The sequence below is a fragment of the Heterodontus francisci genome, chromosome 44 (assembly GCF_036365525.1).
Source record: "Heterodontus francisci isolate sHetFra1 chromosome 44, sHetFra1.hap1, whole genome shotgun sequence".
NCBI classification, from domain to species: Eukaryota; Metazoa; Chordata; class Chondrichthyes; order Heterodontiformes; family Heterodontidae; genus Heterodontus; species Heterodontus francisci.
In genome coordinates, this window is record NC_090414.1 from 26,672,170 (window position 1) to 26,690,423 (window position 18,254).

General features: G+C 48.3%; 1 protein-coding gene and 1 long non-coding RNA gene across 20 annotated transcripts in view; one reads left to right on the forward strand and one right to left on the reverse strand.

Moving 5' to 3' along the window:
- LOC137355914 (uncharacterized) overlaps positions 1-13,624 on the reverse strand; it is a 182,121-nt gene extending 168,497 nt beyond the window's left edge. Inside the window, exon 1 of the long non-coding RNA XR_010970981.1 lies at positions 13,380-13,624. This is a non-coding gene — a long non-coding RNA (uncharacterized lncRNA). The remainder of the gene's footprint in view (positions 1-13,379) is intronic.
- LOC137355913 (transcriptional-regulating factor 1-like) overlaps positions 1-18,254 on the forward strand; it is a 216,766-nt gene that overhangs the window by 185,304 nt on the left and 13,208 nt on the right. For all 19 annotated transcript variants that reach the window (XM_068021554.1, XM_068021548.1, XM_068021546.1 and 16 more), the window contains 4 exons: positions 13,529-13,671; positions 14,997-15,100; positions 16,176-16,251; positions 17,323-17,411. In XM_068021554.1, coding sequence (XP_067877655.1) covers positions 13,529-13,671; positions 14,997-15,100; positions 16,176-16,251; positions 17,323-17,411 — 412 coding nt within the window. The remainder of the gene's footprint in view (positions 1-13,528; positions 13,672-14,996; positions 15,101-16,175; positions 16,252-17,322; positions 17,412-18,254) is intronic.

An 18,254-nucleotide genomic window follows, 5' to 3' on the forward strand; every position in this document is an offset into this window, starting at 1 on the left:
GTATGGAGGTACATCAGGTACAGAGTCAGTGCTGGATGTATGGAGGTACATCAGGTACAGAGTCAGTGCTGGATGTATGGAGGTACATCAGAAACAGTGTCAGTGCTGGATGTATGGAGGTACATCAGGTACAGTGTCAGTGCTGGATGTATGGAGGTACATCAGGTACAGTGTCAGTGCTGGATGGATGGAGGTACATCAGGTACAGAGTCAGTGCTGGATGTATGGAGGTACATCAGGTACAGTGTCAGTGCTGGATGTATGGAGGTACATCAGGTACAGAGTCAGTGCTGGATGTATGGAGGTACATCAGGTACAGAGTCAGTGCTGGATGTATGGAGGTACATCAGGTACAGAGTCAGTGCTGGATGTATGGAGGTACATCAGGTACAGAGTCAGTGCTGGATGTATGGAGGTACATCAGAAACAGTGTCAGTGCTGGATGTATGGAGGTACATCAGGTACAGTGTCAGTGCTGGATGTATGGAGGTACATCAGAAACAGTGTCAGTGCTGGATGTATGGAGGTACATCAGGTACAGAGTCAATGCTGGATGTATGGAGGTACATCAGGTACAGTGTCAGTGCTGGATGTATGGAGGTACATCAGGTACAGAGTCAGTGCTGGATGTATGGAGGTACATCAGGTACAGAGTCAGTGCTGGATGTATGGAGGTACATCAGAAACAGTGTCAGTGCTGGATGTATGGAGGTACATCAGGTACAGTGTCAGTGCTGGATGTATGGAGGTACATCAGAAACAGTGTCAGTGCTGGATGTATGGAGGTACATCAGGTACAGAGTCAATGCTGGATGTATGGAGGTACATCAGGTACAGTGTCAGTGCTGGATGTATGGAGGTACATCAGGTACAGAGTCAGTGCTGGATGTATGGAGGTACATCAGGTACAGAGTCAGTGCTGGATGTATGGAGGTACATCAGGTACAGAGTCAGTGCTGGATGTATGGAGGTACATCAGAAACAGTGTCAGTGCTGGATGTATGGAGGTACATCAGGTACAGAGTCAGTGCTGGATGTATGGAGGTACATCAGGTACAGAGTCAGTGCTGGATGTATGGAGGTACATCAGGTACAGAGTCAGTGCTGGATGTATGGAGGTACATCAGGTACAGAGTCAGTGCTGGATGTATGGAGGTACATCAGAAACAGTGTCAGTGCTGGATGTATGGAGGTACATCAGGTACAGAGTCAGTGCTGGATGTATGGAGGTACATCAGGTACAGAGTCAGTGCTGGATGTATGGAGGTACATCAGAAACAGTGTCAGTGCTGGATGTATGGAGGTACATCAGGTACAGTGTCAGTGCTGGATGTATGGAGGTACATCAGAAACAGTGTCAGTGCTGGATGTATGGAGGTACATCAGGTACAGAGTCAATGCTGGATGTATGGAGGTACATCAGGTACAGTGTCAGTGCTGGATGTATGGAGGTACATCAGGTACAGAGTCAGTGCTGGATGTATGGAGGTACATCAGGTACAGAGTCAGTGCTGGATGTATGGAGGTACATCAGGTACAGAGTCAGTGCTGGATGTATGGAGGTACATCAGGTACAGAGTCAGTGCTGGATGTATGGAGGTACATCAGGTACAGAGTCAGTGCTGGATGTATGGAGGTACATCAGGTACAGAGTCAGTGCTGGATGTATGGAGGTACATCAGGTACAGTGTCAGTGCTGGATGTATGGAGGTACATCAGGTACAGAGTCAATGCTGGATGTATGGAGGTACATCAGGTACAGTGTCAGTGCTGGATGTATGGAGGTACATCAGAAACAGTGTCAGTGCTGGATGTATGGAGGTACATCAGGTACAGTGTCAGTGCTGGATGTATGGAGGTACATCAGGTACAGTGTCAGTGCTGGATGTATGGAGGTACATCAGAAACAGTGTCAGTGCTGGATGTAGGAGGTACATCAGGTACAGAGTCAGTGCTGGATGTATGGAGGTACATCAGAAACAGTGTCAGTGCTGGATGTAGGAGGTACATCAGGTACAGAGTCAGTGCTGGATGTATGGAGGTACATCAGGTACAGTGTCAGTGCTGGATGTATGGAGGTACATCAGAAACAGTGTCAGTGCTGGATGTAGGAGGTACATCAGGTACAGAGTCAGTGCTGGATGTATGGAGGTACAGCAGAAACAGTGTCAGTGCTGGATGTATGGAGGTACATCAGGTACAGAGTCAGTGCTGGATGTATGGAGGTACATCAGGTACAGAGTCAGTGCTGGATGTATGGAGGTACAGCAGAAACAGTGTCAGTGCTGGATGTATGGAGGTACATCAGGTACAGAGTCAGTGCTGGATGTATGGAGGTACAGCAGAAACAGTGTCAGTGCTGGATGTATGGAGGTACATCAGGGACAGAGTCAGTGCTGGATGTATGGAGGTACATCAGGTACAGTGTCAGTGCTGGATGTATGGAGGTACATCAGGTACAGTGTCAGTGCTGGATGTATGGAGGTACATCAGGTACAGAGTCAGTGCTGGATGTATGGAGGTACATCAGGTACAGTGTCAGTGCTGGATGTATGGAGGTACATCAGGTACAGTGTCAGTGCTGGATGTATGGAGGTACATCAGGTACAGTGTCAGTGCTGGATGGATGGAGGTACATCAGGTACAGTGTCAGTGCTGGATGTATGGAGGTACATCAGGTACAGAGTCAGTGCTGGATGGATGGAGGTACATCAGGTACAGAGTCAGTGCTGGATGGATGGAGGTACATCAGGTACAGTGTCAGTGCTGGATGGATGGAGGTACATCAGGTACAGAGTCAGTGCTGGATGGATGGAGGTACATCAGGTACAGAGTCAGTGCTGGATGGATGGAGGTACATCAGGTACAGAGTCAGTGTTGGATGGATGGAGGTACATCAGGTACAGAGTCAGTGCTGGATGGATGGAGGTACAGCAGGTACAGAGTCAGTGCTGGATGTATGGAGGTACATCAGGTACAGTGTCAGTGCTGGATGTATGGAGGTACATCAGAAACAGTGTCAGTGCTGGATGTATGGAGGTACATCAGGTACAGTGTCAGTGCTGGATGTATGGAGGTACATCAGGTACAGTGTCAGTGCTGGATGGATGGAGGTACATCAGGTACAGTGTCAGTGCTGGATGTATGGAGGTACATCAGGTACAGAGTCAGTGCTGGATGGATGGAGGTACATCAGGTACAGAGTCAGTGCTGGATGGATGGAGGTACATCAGGTACAGTGTCAGTGCTGGATGGATGGAGGTACATCAGGTACAGAGTCAGTGCTGGATGGATGGAGGTACATCAGGTACAGAGTCAGTGCTGGATGGATGGAGGTACATCAGGTACAGAGTCAGTGTTGGATGGATGGAGGTACATCAGGTACAGAGTCAGTGCTGGATGGATGGAGGTACAGCAGGTACAGAGTCAGTGCTGGATGTATGGAGGTACATCAGGTACAGAGTCAGTGCTGGATGTATGGAGGTACAGCAGGTACAGTGTCAGTGCTGGATGGATGGAGGTACATCAGGTACAGTGTCAGTGCTGGATGTATGGAGGTACATCAGGTACAGAGTCAGTGCTGGATGTATGGAGGTACAGCAGGTACAGTGTCAGTGCTGGATGGATGGAGGTACATCAGGTACAGTGTCAGTGCTGGATGTATGGAGGTACATCAGGTACAGAGTCAGTGCTGGATGGATGGAGGTACATCAGGTACAGAGTCAGTGCTGGATGGATGGAGGTACATCAGGTACAGAGTCAGTGTTGGATGGATGGAGGTACATCAGGTACAGAGTCAGTGTTGGATGGATGGAGGTACATCAGGTACAGAGTCAGTGCTGGATGGATGGAGGTACAGCAGGTACAGAGTCAGTGCTGGATGTATGGAGGTACATCAGGTACAGTGTCAGTGCTGGATGTATGGAGGTACATCAGAAACAGTGTCAGTGCTGGATGTATGGAGGTACATCAGGTACAGTGTCAGTGCTGGATGTATGGAGGTACATCAGGTACAGTGTCAGTGCTGGATGGATGGAGGTACATCAGGTACAGTGTCAGTGCTGGATGTATGGAGGTACATCAGGTACAGAGTCAGTGCTGGATGGATGGAGGTACATCAGGTACAGAGTCAGTGCTGGATGGATGGAGGTACATCAGGTACAGTGTCAGTGCTGGATGGATGGAGGTACATCAGGTACAGAGTCAGTGCTGGATGGATGGAGGTACATCAGGTACAGAGTCAGTGCTGGATGGATGGAGGTACATCAGGTACAGAGTCAGTGTTGGATGGATGGAGGTACATCAGGTACAGAGTCAGTGCTGGATGGATGGAGGTACAGCAGGTACAGAGTCAGTGCTGGATGTATGGAGGTACATCAGGTACAGAGTCAGTGCTGGATGTATGGAGGTACAGCAGGTACAGTGTCAGTGCTGGATGGATGGAGGTACATCAGGTACAGTGTCAGTGCTGGATGTATGGAGGTACAGCAGGTACAGTGTCAGTGCTGGATGGATGGAGGTACATCAGGTACAGTGTCAGTGCTGGATGGATGGAGGTACATCAGAAACAGTGTCAGTGCTGGATGTATGGAGGTACATCAGGTACAGTGTCAGTGCTGGATGTATGGAGGTACAGCAGGTACAGTGTCAGTGCTGGATGGATGGAGGTACATCAGGTACAGTGTCAGTGCTGGATGGATGGAGGTACAGCAGGTACAGAGTCAGTGCTGGATGTATGGAGGTACATCAGGTACAGTGTCAGTGCTGGATGTATGGAGGTACAGCAGGTACAGTGTCAGTGCTGGATGGATGGAGGTACATCAGGTACAGTGTCAGTGCTGGATGGATGGAGGTACATCAGGTACAGTGTCAGTGCTGGATGGATGGAGGTACATCAGGTACAGTGTCAGTGCTGGATGTATGGAGGTACATCAGGTACAGAGTCAGTGCTGGATGGATGGAGGTACATCAGGTACAGAGTCAGTGCTGGATGGATGGAGGTACATCAGGTACAGTGTCAGTGCTGGATGGATGGAGGTACATCAGGTACAGAGTCAGTGCTGGATGGATGGAGGTACATCAGGTACAGAGTCAGTGCTGGATGGATGGAGGTACATCAGGTACAGAGTCAGTGTTGGATGGATGGAGGTACATCAGGTACAGAGTCAGTGCTGGATGGATGGAGGTACAGCAGGTACAGAGTCAGTGCTGGATGTATGGAGGTACATCAGGTACAGAGTCAGTGCTGGATGTATGGAGGTACAGCAGGTACAGTGTCAGTGCTGGATGGATGGAGGTACATCAGGTACAGTGTCAGTGCTGGATGTATGGAGGTACATCAGGTACAGAGTCAGTGCTGGATGTATGGAGGTACAGCAGGTACAGTGTCAGTGCTGGATGGATGGAGGTACATCAGGTACAGTGTCAGTGCTGGATGTATGGAGGTACATCAGGTACAGAGTCAGTGCTGGATGGATGGAGGTACATCAGGTACAGAGTCAGTGCTGGATGGATGGAGGTACATCAGGTACAGAGTCAGTGTTGGATGGATGGAGGTACATCAGGTACAGAGTCAGTGTTGGATGGATGGAGGTACATCAGGTACAGAGTCAGTGCTGGATGGATGGAGGTACAGCAGGTACAGAGTCAGTGCTGGATGTATGGAGGTACATCAGGTACAGTGTCAGTGCTGGATGTATGGAGGTACATCAGAAACAGTGTCAGTGCTGGATGTATGGAGGTACATCAGGTACAGTGTCAGTGCTGGATGTATGGAGGTACATCAGGTACAGTGTCAGTGCTGGATGGATGGAGGTACATCAGGTACAGTGTCAGTGCTGGATGTATGGAGGTACATCAGGTACAGAGTCAGTGCTGGATGGATGGAGGTACATCAGGTACAGAGTCAGTGCTGGATGGATGGAGGTACATCAGGTACAGTGTCAGTGCTGGATGGATGGAGGTACATCAGGTACAGAGTCAGTGCTGGATGGATGGAGGTACATCAGGTACAGAGTCAGTGCTGGATGGATGGAGGTACATCAGGTACAGAGTCAGTGTTGGATGGATGGAGGTACATCAGGTACAGAGTCAGTGCTGGATGGATGGAGGTACAGCAGGTACAGAGTCAGTGCTGGATGTATGGAGGTACATCAGGTACAGAGTCAGTGCTGGATGTATGGAGGTACAGCAGGTACAGTGTCAGTGCTGGATGGATGGAGGTACATCAGGTACAGTGTCAGTGCTGGATGTATGGAGGTACAGCAGGTACAGTGTCAGTGCTGGATGGATGGAGGTACATCAGGTACAGTGTCAGTGCTGGATGGATGGAGGTACATCAGAAACAGTGTCAGTGCTGGATGTATGGAGGTACATCAGGTACAGTGTCAGTGCTGGATGTATGGAGGTACAGCAGGTACAGTGTCAGTGCTGGATGGATGGAGGTACATCAGGTACAGTGTCAGTGCTGGATGGATGGAGGTACAGCAGGTACAGAGTCAGTGCTGGATGTATGGAGGTACATCAGGTACAGTGTCAGTGCTGGATGTATGGAGGTACAGCAGGTACAGTGTCAGTGCTGGATGGATGGAGGTACATCAGGTACAGTGTCAGTGCTGGATGGATGGAGGTACATCAGGTACAGTGTCAGTGCTGGATGGATGGAGGTACATCAGGTACAGTGTCAGTGCTGGATGGATGGAGGTACATCAGGTACAGTGTCAGTGCTGGATGGATGGAGGTACATCAGGTACAGTGTCAGTGTTGGATGGATGGAGGTACATCAGGTACAGAGTCAGTGCTGGATGGATGGAGGTACATCAGGTACAGTGTCAGTGCTGGATGTATGGAGGTACAGCAGGTACAGTGTCAGTGCTGGATGGATGGAGGTACATCAGGTACAGTGTCAGTGCTGGATGGATGGAGGTACATCAGGTACAGTGTCAGTGCTGGATGGATGGAGGTACATCAGGTACAGTGTCAGTGCTGGATGGATGGAGGTACATCAGGTACAGTGTCAGTGCTGGATGGATGGAGGTACATCAGGTACAGTGTCAGTGCTGGATGTATGGAGGTACATCAGGTACAGAGTCAGTGCTGGATGGATGGAGGTACAGCAGGTACAGTGTCAGTGTTGGATGGATGGAGGTACATCAGGTACAGAGTCAGTGCTGGATGTATGGAGGTACATCAGGTACAGTGTCAGTGCTGGATGGATGGAGGTACATCAGGTACAGTGTCAGTGCTGGATGTATGGAGGTACATCAGGTACAGTGTCAGTGCTGGATGTATGGAGGTACATCAGGTACAGAGTCAGTGCTGGATGTATGGAGGTACATCAGGTACAGAGTCAGTGCTGGATGTATGGAGGTACATCAGGTACAGTGTCAGTGCTGGATGGATGGAGGTACATCAGGTACAGTGTCAGTGCTGGATGGATGGAGGTACATCAGGTACAGTGTCAGTGCTGGATGTATGGAGGTACATCAGGTACAGAGTCAGTGCTGGATGTATGGAGGTACATCAGGTACAGAGTCAGTGCTGGATGTATGGAGGTACATCAGGTACAGTGTCAGTGCTGGATGGATGGAGGTACAGCAGGTACAGTGTCAGTGTTGGATGGATGGAGGTACATCAGGTACAGTGTCAGTGCTGGATGTATGGAGGTACATCAGGTACAGAGTCAGTGCTGGATGTATGGAGGTACATCAGGTACAGTGTCAGTGCTGGATGGATGGAGGTACATCAGGTACAGTGTCAGTGCTGGATGGATGGAGGTACAGCAGGTACAGTGTCAGTGCTGGATGTATGGAGGTACATCAGGTACAGTGTCAGTGCTGGATGTATGGAGGTACATCAGGTACAGAGTCAGTGCTGGATGGATGGAGGTACAGCAGGTACAGTGTCAGTGTTGGATGGATGGAGGTACATCAGGTACAGAGTCAGTGCTGGAAGTATGGAGGTACATCAGGTACAGAGTCAGTGCTGGATGTATGGAGGTAAAGCAGGTACAGTGTCAGTGCTGGATGGATGGAGGTAAAGCAGGTACAGAGTCAGTGCTGGATGTATGGAGGTACATCAGGTACAGAGTCAGTGCTGGATGTATGGAGGTACAGCAGGTACAGAGTCAGTGCTGGATGTATGGAGGTAAAGCAGGTACAGTGTCAGTGCTGGATGGATGGAGGTAAAGCAGGTACAGAGTCAGTGCTGGATGTATGGAGGTACATCAGGTACAGAGTCAGTGCTGGATGTATGGAGGTACAGCAGGTACAGAGTCAGTGCTGGATGGATGGAGGTACATCAGGTACAGAGTCAGTGCTGGATGGATGGAGGTACAGCAGGTACAGTGTCAGTGCTGGATGGATGGAGGTACAGCAGGTACAGAGTCAGTGCTGGATGTATGGAGGTACAGCAGGTACAGTGTCAGTGCTGGATGTATGGAGGTACATCAGGTACAGAGTCAGTGCTGGATGTATGGAGGTACATCAGGTACAGTGTCAGTGCTGGATGTATGGAGGTACAGCAGGTACAGAGTCATTGCTGGATGTATGGAGGTACATCAGGTACAGAGTCAGTGCTGGATGTATGGAGGTACAGCAGGTACAGTGTCAGTGCTGGATGTATGGAGGTACATCAGGTACAGTGTCAGTGCTGGATGTATGGAGGTACATCAGGTACAGAGTCAGTGCTGGATGTATGGAGGTACAGCAGGAACAGAGTCAGTGCTGGATGTATGGAGGTACATCAGGTACAGTGTCAGTGCTGGATGTATGGAGGTACATCAGGTACAGTGTCAGTGCTGGATGTATGGAGGTACAGCAGGTACAGAGTCAGTGCTGGATGGATGGAGGTAAAGCAGGTACAGAGTCAGTGCTGGATGTATGGAGGTACAGCAGGAACAGTGTCAGTGCTGGATGTATGGATGTACAGCAGGTACAGTGTCAGTGCTGGATGTATGGAGGTACATCAGGTACAGTGTCAGTGCTGGATGTATGGAGGTCCATCAGGTACAGTGTCAGTGCTGGATGTATGGAGGTACAGCAGGTACAGTGTCAGTGCTGGATGTATGGAGGTACAGCAGGTACAGTGTCAGTGCTGGATGTATGGAGGTCCATCAGGTACAGTGTCAGTGCTGGATGTATGGAGGTACAGCAGGTACAGTGTCAGTGCTGGATGTATGGAGGTACATCAGGTAGTGTCAGTGCTGGTTGTATGGAGGTACATCAGGTACAGTGTCAGTGCTGGATGTATGGAGGTCCATCAGGTCCAGTGTCAGTGCTGGATGTATGGAGGTACAGCAGGTACAGTGTCAGTGCTGGATGTATGGAGGTACATCAGGTACAGAGTCAGTGCTGGATGTATGGAGGTACAGCAGGTACAGTGTCAGTGCTGGATGTATGGAGGTACAGCTGGTACAGTGTCAGTGCTGGATGTGTGGAGGTACAGCAGGTACAGAGTCAGTGCTGGATGTATGGAGGTACATCAGGTACAGAGTCAGTGCTGGATGTATGGAGGTACAGCTGGTACAGTGTCAATGCTGGATGTATGGAGGTACATCAGGTACAGAGTCAGTGCCGGATGTATGGAGGTACAGCAGGTACAGAGTCAGTGCCGGATGTATGGAGGTACAGCTGGTACAGTGTCAATGCTGGATGTATGGAGGTACATCAGGTACAGAGTCAGTGCTGGATGTATGGAGGTGCAGCAGGTACAGAGTCAGTGCCGGATGTATGGAGGTACATCAGGTACAGTGTCAGTGCTGGATGTATGGAGGTGCAGCAGGTACAGTGTCAATGCTGGATGTATGGAGGTACAGCAGGTACAGTGTATATGCTGGATGTATGGAGGTACATCAGGTACAGTGTCAGTGCTGGATGTATGGAGGTGCAGCAGGTACAGAGTCAATGCTGGATGTATGGAGGTACAGCTGGTACAGTGTCAATGCTGGATGTATGGAGGTACATCAGGTACAGAGTCAGTGCTGGATGTATGGAGGTACAGCTGGTACAGTGTCAATGCTGGATGTATGGAGGTACATCAGGTACAGAGTCAGTGCCGGATGTATGGAGGTACAGCAGGTACAGAGTCAGTGCTGGATGTATGGAGGTGCAGCAGGTACAGAGTCAGTGCCGGATGTATGGAGGTACATCAGGTACAGTGTCAGTGCTGGATGTATGGAGGTGCAGCAGGTACAGTGTATATGCTGGGCGTATGGAGGTACAGCAGGTACAGTGTCAGTGCTGGATGTATGGAGGTGCAGCAGGTACAGTGTATATGCTGGGCGTATGGAGGTACAGCAGGTACAGTGTCAGTGCTGGATGTATGGAGGTGCAGCAGGTACAGTGTATATGCTGGGCGTATGGAGGTACAGCAGGTACAGTGGATATGCTGGATGTATGGAGGTACAGCAGGTACAGTGGATATGCTGGATGTATGGAGGTGCAGCAGGTACAGTGTATATGCTGGATGTATGGAGGTCCAGCAGGTACAGTGTCAGTGCTGGATGTATGGAGGTGCAGCAGGTACAGTGTCAGTGCTGGATGTATGGAGGTGCAGCAGGTACAGTGTCAGTGCTGGATGTATGGAGGTACAGCAGGTACAGTGTCAGTGCTGGATGTATGGAGGTGCAGCAGGTACAGTGTATATGCTGGATGTATGGAGGTACAGCAGGTACAGTGTCAGTGCTGGATGTATGGAGGTACAGCAGGTACAGTGTCAGTGCTGGAAGTATGGAGGTGCAGCAGGTACAGTGTCAGTGCTGGATGTATGGAGGTACAGCAGGTACAGTGTCAGTGCTGGATGTATGGAGGTACAGCAGGTACAGTGTCAGTGCTGGATGTATGGAGGTGCAGCAGGTACAGTGTCAGTGCTGGATGTATGGAGGTACAGCAGGTACAGTGTCAGTGCTGGATGTATGGAGGTACAGCAGGTACAGTGTATATGCTGGATGTATGGAGGTACATCAGGTAGTGTCAGTGCTGGATGTATGGAGGTGCAGCAGGTACAGTGTCAGTGCTGGATGTATGGAGGTACAGCAGGTACAGTGTCAGTGCTGGATGTATGGAGGTACAGCAGGTACAGTGTCAGTGCTGGATGTATGGAGGTGCAGCAGGTACAGTGTCAGTGCTGGATGTATGGAGGTACAGCAGGTACAGTGTCAGTGCTGGATGTATGGAGGTACAGCAGGTACAGTGTATATGCTGGATGTATGGAGGTACATCAGGTAGTGTCAGTGCTGGATGTATGGAGGTGCAGCAGGTACAGTGTCAGTGCTGGATGTATGGAGGTACAGCAGGTACAGTGTCAGTGCTGGATGTATGGAGGTACAGCAGGTACAGTGTCAGTGCTGGATGTATGGAGGTGCAGCAGGTACAGTGTCAGTGCTGGATGTATGGAGGTGCAGCTGGTACAGTGTCAGTGCTGGATGTATGGAGGTACATCAGGTACAGTGTCAGTGCTGGATGTATGGAGGTGCAGCAGGTGCAGTGTCAGTGCTGGATGTATGGAGGTGCAGCAGGTACAGTGTCAGTGCTGGATGTATGGAGGTACAGCAGGTACAGTGTCAGTGCTGGATGTATGGAGGTGCAGCAGGTGCAGTGTCAGTGCTGGATGTATGGAGGTGCAGCAGGTACAGTGTCAGTGCTGGATGTATGGAGGTACAGCAGGTACAGGGGTTTGTTAAGCAGCCAATATTGGCTGTGCTGTCAGAGGGAGACTGAAAGACATTATGATCCTGTGACCGGGAGAAGTGAAAGGGGAAGTCGCCAGGCCATGCACCTATTCACAGCAACAGCCCTGGGGTATTTCTTATTGCGATTGTGACATGTAATGAAGGTCTTTTTTCAGACATAGTCTGAGAAAGAACCAACTTGTTTTGATAACGCTCTTCTGGTGCAGTCACTGTGGCTTTGCAGGCAAACATAGCTGTCAAATTATGTACAAAAAGATCCCACGCTCACCCCAACCACCACACGCCCTGTCAAAAAAAACACAAATATGGGACGATCGGATATTCTGCAGAGGTAGTCATTCAGTATCCCAAGTTCCTAATTATGGTCAGTTTCTTCTTTTAATCCTTATTTTAGCGTGTTTTATGTTTAATTATCACCTCCCTTGAATTTAAAATGAACCGCAAGGCTGCTTGATACCCAACCCTCACAAAGCCCAATAGATCACTAAATGTACTTAATCGAACATGGAATTTCCAGCACAGAAACAGGTCCTTCAGTACAAAGGGTCTATTCTGATGTTGATATTCCACACACGCCTCCTCCCACCCCCTCTCCATCTCACCCTATCAGCATATCCTTCTATTCCTTTCTCCCTCATGTGTTTATCCAGCTTCCCTTAAATATATCGATACTATTCGCCTCAACCACCACCTGTGGTAGCGAGTTCCACATTCTCACCACTCTCTAGGTAAAGATATTTCTCCTGAATTCCCTTTTGGATTTATTAGTGATCATCTTATATTTATGTCCCCTAGTTCTGGTCTTCCTCACTACTGGAAAAATGTTCTCCACATCAACCCTATCAAACCCTTTCATAATCTTAAAGCCCTCTAACAGGTCGCTCCCTCAGCCTTCTCTTTTCTCCAGAAAAGAGCCCCAGCCTATTCAATCCTTCCTGATCGGTATAACCTCTCAGTTCTGGTATCATTCTAGAAGATCCCTTTTGCACGTTCTCCTGTGCCTCTATATTCTTCTAGAGGCCTGCTTTAGGTTGGGAAAAAGAACCCGACCGAACCACAGCGGGCCCAAGCCCGACCCAGCCCGAGTCCTTCCAATTTTGCACTGAGCCCGGCCTGACCCGAACCTGCCACTACTCGGCCTGACCCGACCATACATTTACTTACCTTCCTGACATCGAACCTGCAAGAAGCTGCAGCGCATGCGTGATGACGTCATAGTGTCGTCACTTACTTGCAGCGCAGACTCAGTTTTGTCCCGAACTGCAAGCTCAGGTAAGTTTTTTAAAATTTTTTTAATACTTACCAGCAGAGGACTTACTGTGTGTATCCGACCCGACCTGACCCAACTCAATGTGGACTCGGCCTGACTCAACCCGAACCCGAAAGCCGTCCCCGGAAGATGGGTACGGGTCGGGTAGCAGGCTTCTAATCTGGTCACAGTGCTTCCACTGTGATCTAACCAAGGTACTATGCAAGTTTAACATGCTTTTCAATTCAATGAACCCCAAAGCTTAGTTTGCTTTTTTTTAATGGCCTTATTAAGCTGTGTCACTACTTTTAGTGATTTGTGTACATGTATCCCCAGATTTCTCTCTCCTCTTCTACTTCATGTAGACACTTATTTTCCAAGCAGTATGTGGTCTCCTGATTCTGCCAACCAAAATGTGAACAGCAATTCTTTTGCAATTACCTTTAGACATCCTGTCATTAGTTAAAGGGATTGCTCGTCGATTTTTCTCAGCTCCTTTTTGAGATTCTTCCTGCTCGATGAGACGGCCAGGAGGTTCGGACGTTGCTCCTGGCGACCAGCTGAGTAAATAAGTGTGTTTGTCTCTCCAGCTGCATAAACATTGGGCCTCGTTTCCAAGCTGTGATCCCCGACTTGATGGACACGCTCCCAGGTGAAGAGGATGTACATGCAGCAGATTTGGTGTGGAGGCCTTGGAAGGAATTGGTGGAAAATGATGAGGTGCAACAGAAGGGTAAGTTAGTACTTTGTGCTTTATTCAGTCTCCACCACTTCAAATGCCCAAGTATAAAATGGGTGGTGGTTTATATTGGCCAAATAGCAATGACCATTAACTACTAATATCCACTCCAAAGTTGCTGGTGACAGCTCTGAAGTGCTCCATAAATCTAAGGCCATCTCGGCTGCATTTACGCACTAGTTCACTCCTCTTTAAGCCGCACTCAATTCCAGAACAACCATAAAAACACAAGAAATAGAAGCAGGAATAACCATATGGCCCCTCGAGCATGCTCTGCAATTCAATAAAATCATGGCTGATTCTGCAACAACTCCACTTTTACGCACAATGCCCATACCCCATAGTGTCCAATAATCTATCAATCTCAGTCTTCAATATACTCAAAGACTGAGCATCCACAGCCCTCTGGGGTACAGAGTTCCAAAGATCCACCACCTTTCAAGTGAAGAAATTTATCCTCATCTCATTCAATATGTCTGACCCCATATCCTGAGACCATGTCCCCTACCTCTAGACTCTCCAGCCAGCATATATCTTGGGCCATAAAGGCTGGTTTATGCATCAGTTCACACCTTGTTAAGGTGGACTGAATGCAACAACAAACACAAGTAAATTAACACCTTGTTAACGCTCATTTACCTTTAGAGTACTGAAGCCCTTCTAATACCCTCAGTGGTTTGTACTGAGCACTGACTGCAGTTTAAATAAAGCTGCAGGGCAGAGTGGAGCTGGAAACAACAGGGTGAAAGGTCACCATGCAGAAGGACCCCTAATTTTCAGCCATGGTTCAGTGGGTACCACTCTCACATTGGAGTCAGAAGGTTGTGGGTTCAAGCCCCACTCCAGGGATTTGATCACAAAAATCCAGGCTGACACTTCAGTGCAGCACAGACAATGTTGAACCTCAGTGGTGCCGTCTTTTCAATGAGACTTTAAACCGAGGCCTGGTTTGCCCTCTCAGGTGGATGTACGACCACTATTGGAAGAGCAGGGGTGTTCTCCCTGGTGTCCTAGGGTCAATATTTATCCCTCACCCAACTGAACCAGATTACCTGCTCATTATCACACAGCTATTAGTGGAATCTTGCTGTGCACGAAATGGCTGCTACATTACAACAGTGATTACACTTCAAAAGTACTTCATTGGCTGTAAAGCACTTTGGGATGTCCTGAAGTGGTGCAAGGTGCTGTATCAATGCATTTATCTCTTTCTTTCAATTGGAAAATAAAGAGCTTTAATAAATCAAGAATTGATCTGATTTCCTTCAAATGGAGACCGCATTGGGAATCCTTTTCAATGGTGTGTTTTGTGCTTTCAGTGGAGGACTTGCTGAACATGGCCTGTTCCAGCGTGTTGCCAGGAGGGGGTCTGAACCGCGAGTTCACCCTACACTGTCTCTACGAGGTGGATGGTGACATCATGGTAAATGTTTGCACCTTATTTTCCCTAAAAAAAATTTGGAATCCAGTATATGAGTAACTTGTGTGGCGAGTGTAGCATGTTTGGGAGGACCAGGTGACTTTGGACCTATGGCTCCCAAAGCTCTCCACCACTGGGAGCATTCTTCGTTTTAAATCTGGGTCCAGTTTAAGATATTAAGGGTTACACAATGAAGGCAAGTGGATGGAGTTAAAATACAGATCAGCCATGATCTAACTGAACAGTAGAATAGGCTCAAGGAGCTGAACAGCTATTCCTATGGGTCTGTTGGAGACTAATTGATAGCTAATCATAGTAATCAATCTCTAACAACTCCAGTATCATTGTATCAAGCAACTACCAGAATGGTAAAAAGTGAATTCGATGGACTTTGGTCTTTCTTCATCTAGCTATTCCTATATTCCTATACTCATAGAATCTTACAACACAGAATGAGGTCATTCGGCCCATCGTGCCTGTGTCGGCTCTTTGTTAGTCCCACTCCCCCTTGCTCTTTCCCCATAGCCCGGCAATCTTTTTCATTTTCCAGTTTATATCCAACTCTCTTTTGAAAGTTACTATTGAAACTGCTTCCACCGCCCTTTCAGGCAGCACATCCCAGATCATAACTCGCTGTGTTAAAAAAAAATTCTCATCTCCCCCTCTGATGCTTTTGCCAATTCTCTTCAATCTGTCTCTCTCTGGTTATTGCCACTGAAAACAGTTTCTCCTTATTTATTTTATCAAAACCCTTCATAATTTTGAAAACCTCTATTAAATCTCCCCTTAACCTTCTCTGCTCTAAGGAGAACAATCCCAGCTTCTCCAGTCTCTCCATATTAACTGAAGTCCCTCATCCCAGGGACCATTCCAGTAAATCTCCTTGGCACCTTCTCCAAGGCCTTGACATTCTTCCTAAAGTTTGGGGCCCAGAATTGGACACAATACTCCAGCTTGGGCCTAACCCAGGGATTCATAAAGGTTTAACATAATTTCAATGCTTTTGCATTTGATGCCTCTAACTATAAAACATCCTTATCACCTTGTTCTATTAATAAAGAGGTTTTTGTTTCCACAGGCTGCACTAGAGATGCTGCTATTGAACAATGGGGCCCGTTCCACATCCCATCCTCTGGCAGATTACCATTATACAGGTATGAGAGTCAGGATAGTCCTCAATATGCATTAAGTTACAATAGTGAGTTATTTCTGACTCTTGGTAGAATCTGCCTTAGTAGTTGAGTAAAGTTTAACTTCTACACACCAACAGGACCATCTATGATGCACTTTGTTGAAGATGCAGCTTCATCTCCATCAAATAGGAAAACATTGCTGCAGTTTTATAGGATTTTAGATAGAGGGCCTTTAATAGAGCCTTTAATGTAGCAAAACGTCACAAGGCGCTTCACAAAGGAGTGATTATCAGACAAAGTTTGACACCAAGCCATAGGGAGATATTAGGTCAAAGAGATAGGTTTTAAGGTCTTAAAAGGAGGAGAGATGGAGGAGAGATGGAGAAGTTGATGGAGGAGATTCCAGTTTACAGCTGTGCCAGCTGAAGGCACAGACGCCAATGGTGGTGTCAAGGATATGCAAGGGGCCAGAATTGGAGGAGGGCTGTAGGGCTGAAGAGGGTTACAGAGATAGGGAGGGGCAAGGCCATGGAGGTGTTTGAAATCAAGGACTGCACTTTTGGAGGGGCAGTATTGAGGGAGCGTTGCACTTTCATTCAGATAAGATGTTAAAGCGAGGCCCTGTCTGCCCTCTTGGGTGGATGTAAAAGATCCCAAGGTCACTACTGGAAGAAGAGCAGGGGAGTTCTCCCCGGTGTCCTGGGGCCAATATTTATCCCTCAACCAACATCACTAAAACATTTCTTATTTTACAACAGTGACCACAGTTCAAGAAGTAGTTAATTGGCTGTAAAGCGCTTTGGGGCATCCTGAGGTTGCAAAAGGCGCCAGAGAAATACAGGTCAGATATTTGTACTCGGGTCTCTAGAGTGGGATTTGAACACACAATCGTGAGATTCTGAGGCAAGAAGAATGACTTAGACCAGTAACCTAGTACATTAAGAAAGTACAAGAGTGCACCAGCTTCCTGTAGATGTGTTGTGTAGTGCACTGGAGCAGTAACATTCGGCCTTGCCCTGGGACAGCCTGGTAGCAGGTGATCAGCTTCACAGCATGTTCATCCTCTCTTGTTCTTATTTCTTCTTCTGGCAGGATCTAGTAACTGGACTCCCAGCGAACGCAGAGTTTTCAATAAAGCTTTCGGGATGCACAGGAAGGATTTCCACATGGTTCAGAAGATGGTATGTGACAAACTATTTGGGGGTGCGAGTGGGGGAGTATTGTTGAGACTCGTTTTAATGCAGGAGTGCAATCTGCTGCAGTTCAACAGCCACACCACAGGACTGGAACTAAACTGAGTAGCTCAGTGGATAGCATTCATGTCTCTAAGTCAGAGGTCCTGGAGTCAAGGCCCACTCCAGAGAAATTCAGGCCGACACTCACTATCTCAGTACTGAGAGAATGCAGCATTGTTGGAGGGGCAGTACCGAACGAGCGCTGCACTGTCAGAGGGGCAGTACCGAAGGAGCGCTGCACTGTCGGAGGGGGCAGTACCGAACGAGCGCTGCACTGTCAGAGGGGCAGTACCGAAGGAGCGCTGCACTGTCGGAGGGGGCAGTACCGAAGGAGGGCTGCACTGTTGGAAGGGCAGTACTGAAGGAGCGCTGCACTGTTGGAGGTGCGGTACTGAAGGAGCGCTGCACTGTCAAAGGGACAATCTTTTGGATGAGAAGTTAAACCGAGGCCCTGTCTACCCTCTCGGGTGGATGTAGAAGACCCCACTGTATTGTTTCAAAGACGAGCAGGGGAGTTCTCCCCGGTGTCCTGGGGCCAATATTTATCCCTCAACCAACGTCACTAAAACAGATTATCTGGGCATTATCACTGCTGGTTGTGGGACCTTGCTGTGCACAAGTTGGCTGCTGCACTTCCTACATTAGAACAGTGACTACAATTCAAAAGTACTCATTAGCTAGAAAGAGCTTTGGGATGTCATGAAAGGCACTAGAGAAATGAAAGTAGTTCTTTCATTTTGGTACTGCAGTTATTTGGGTCTAATAAAAAATTCTGGAATTGAAAGCTAG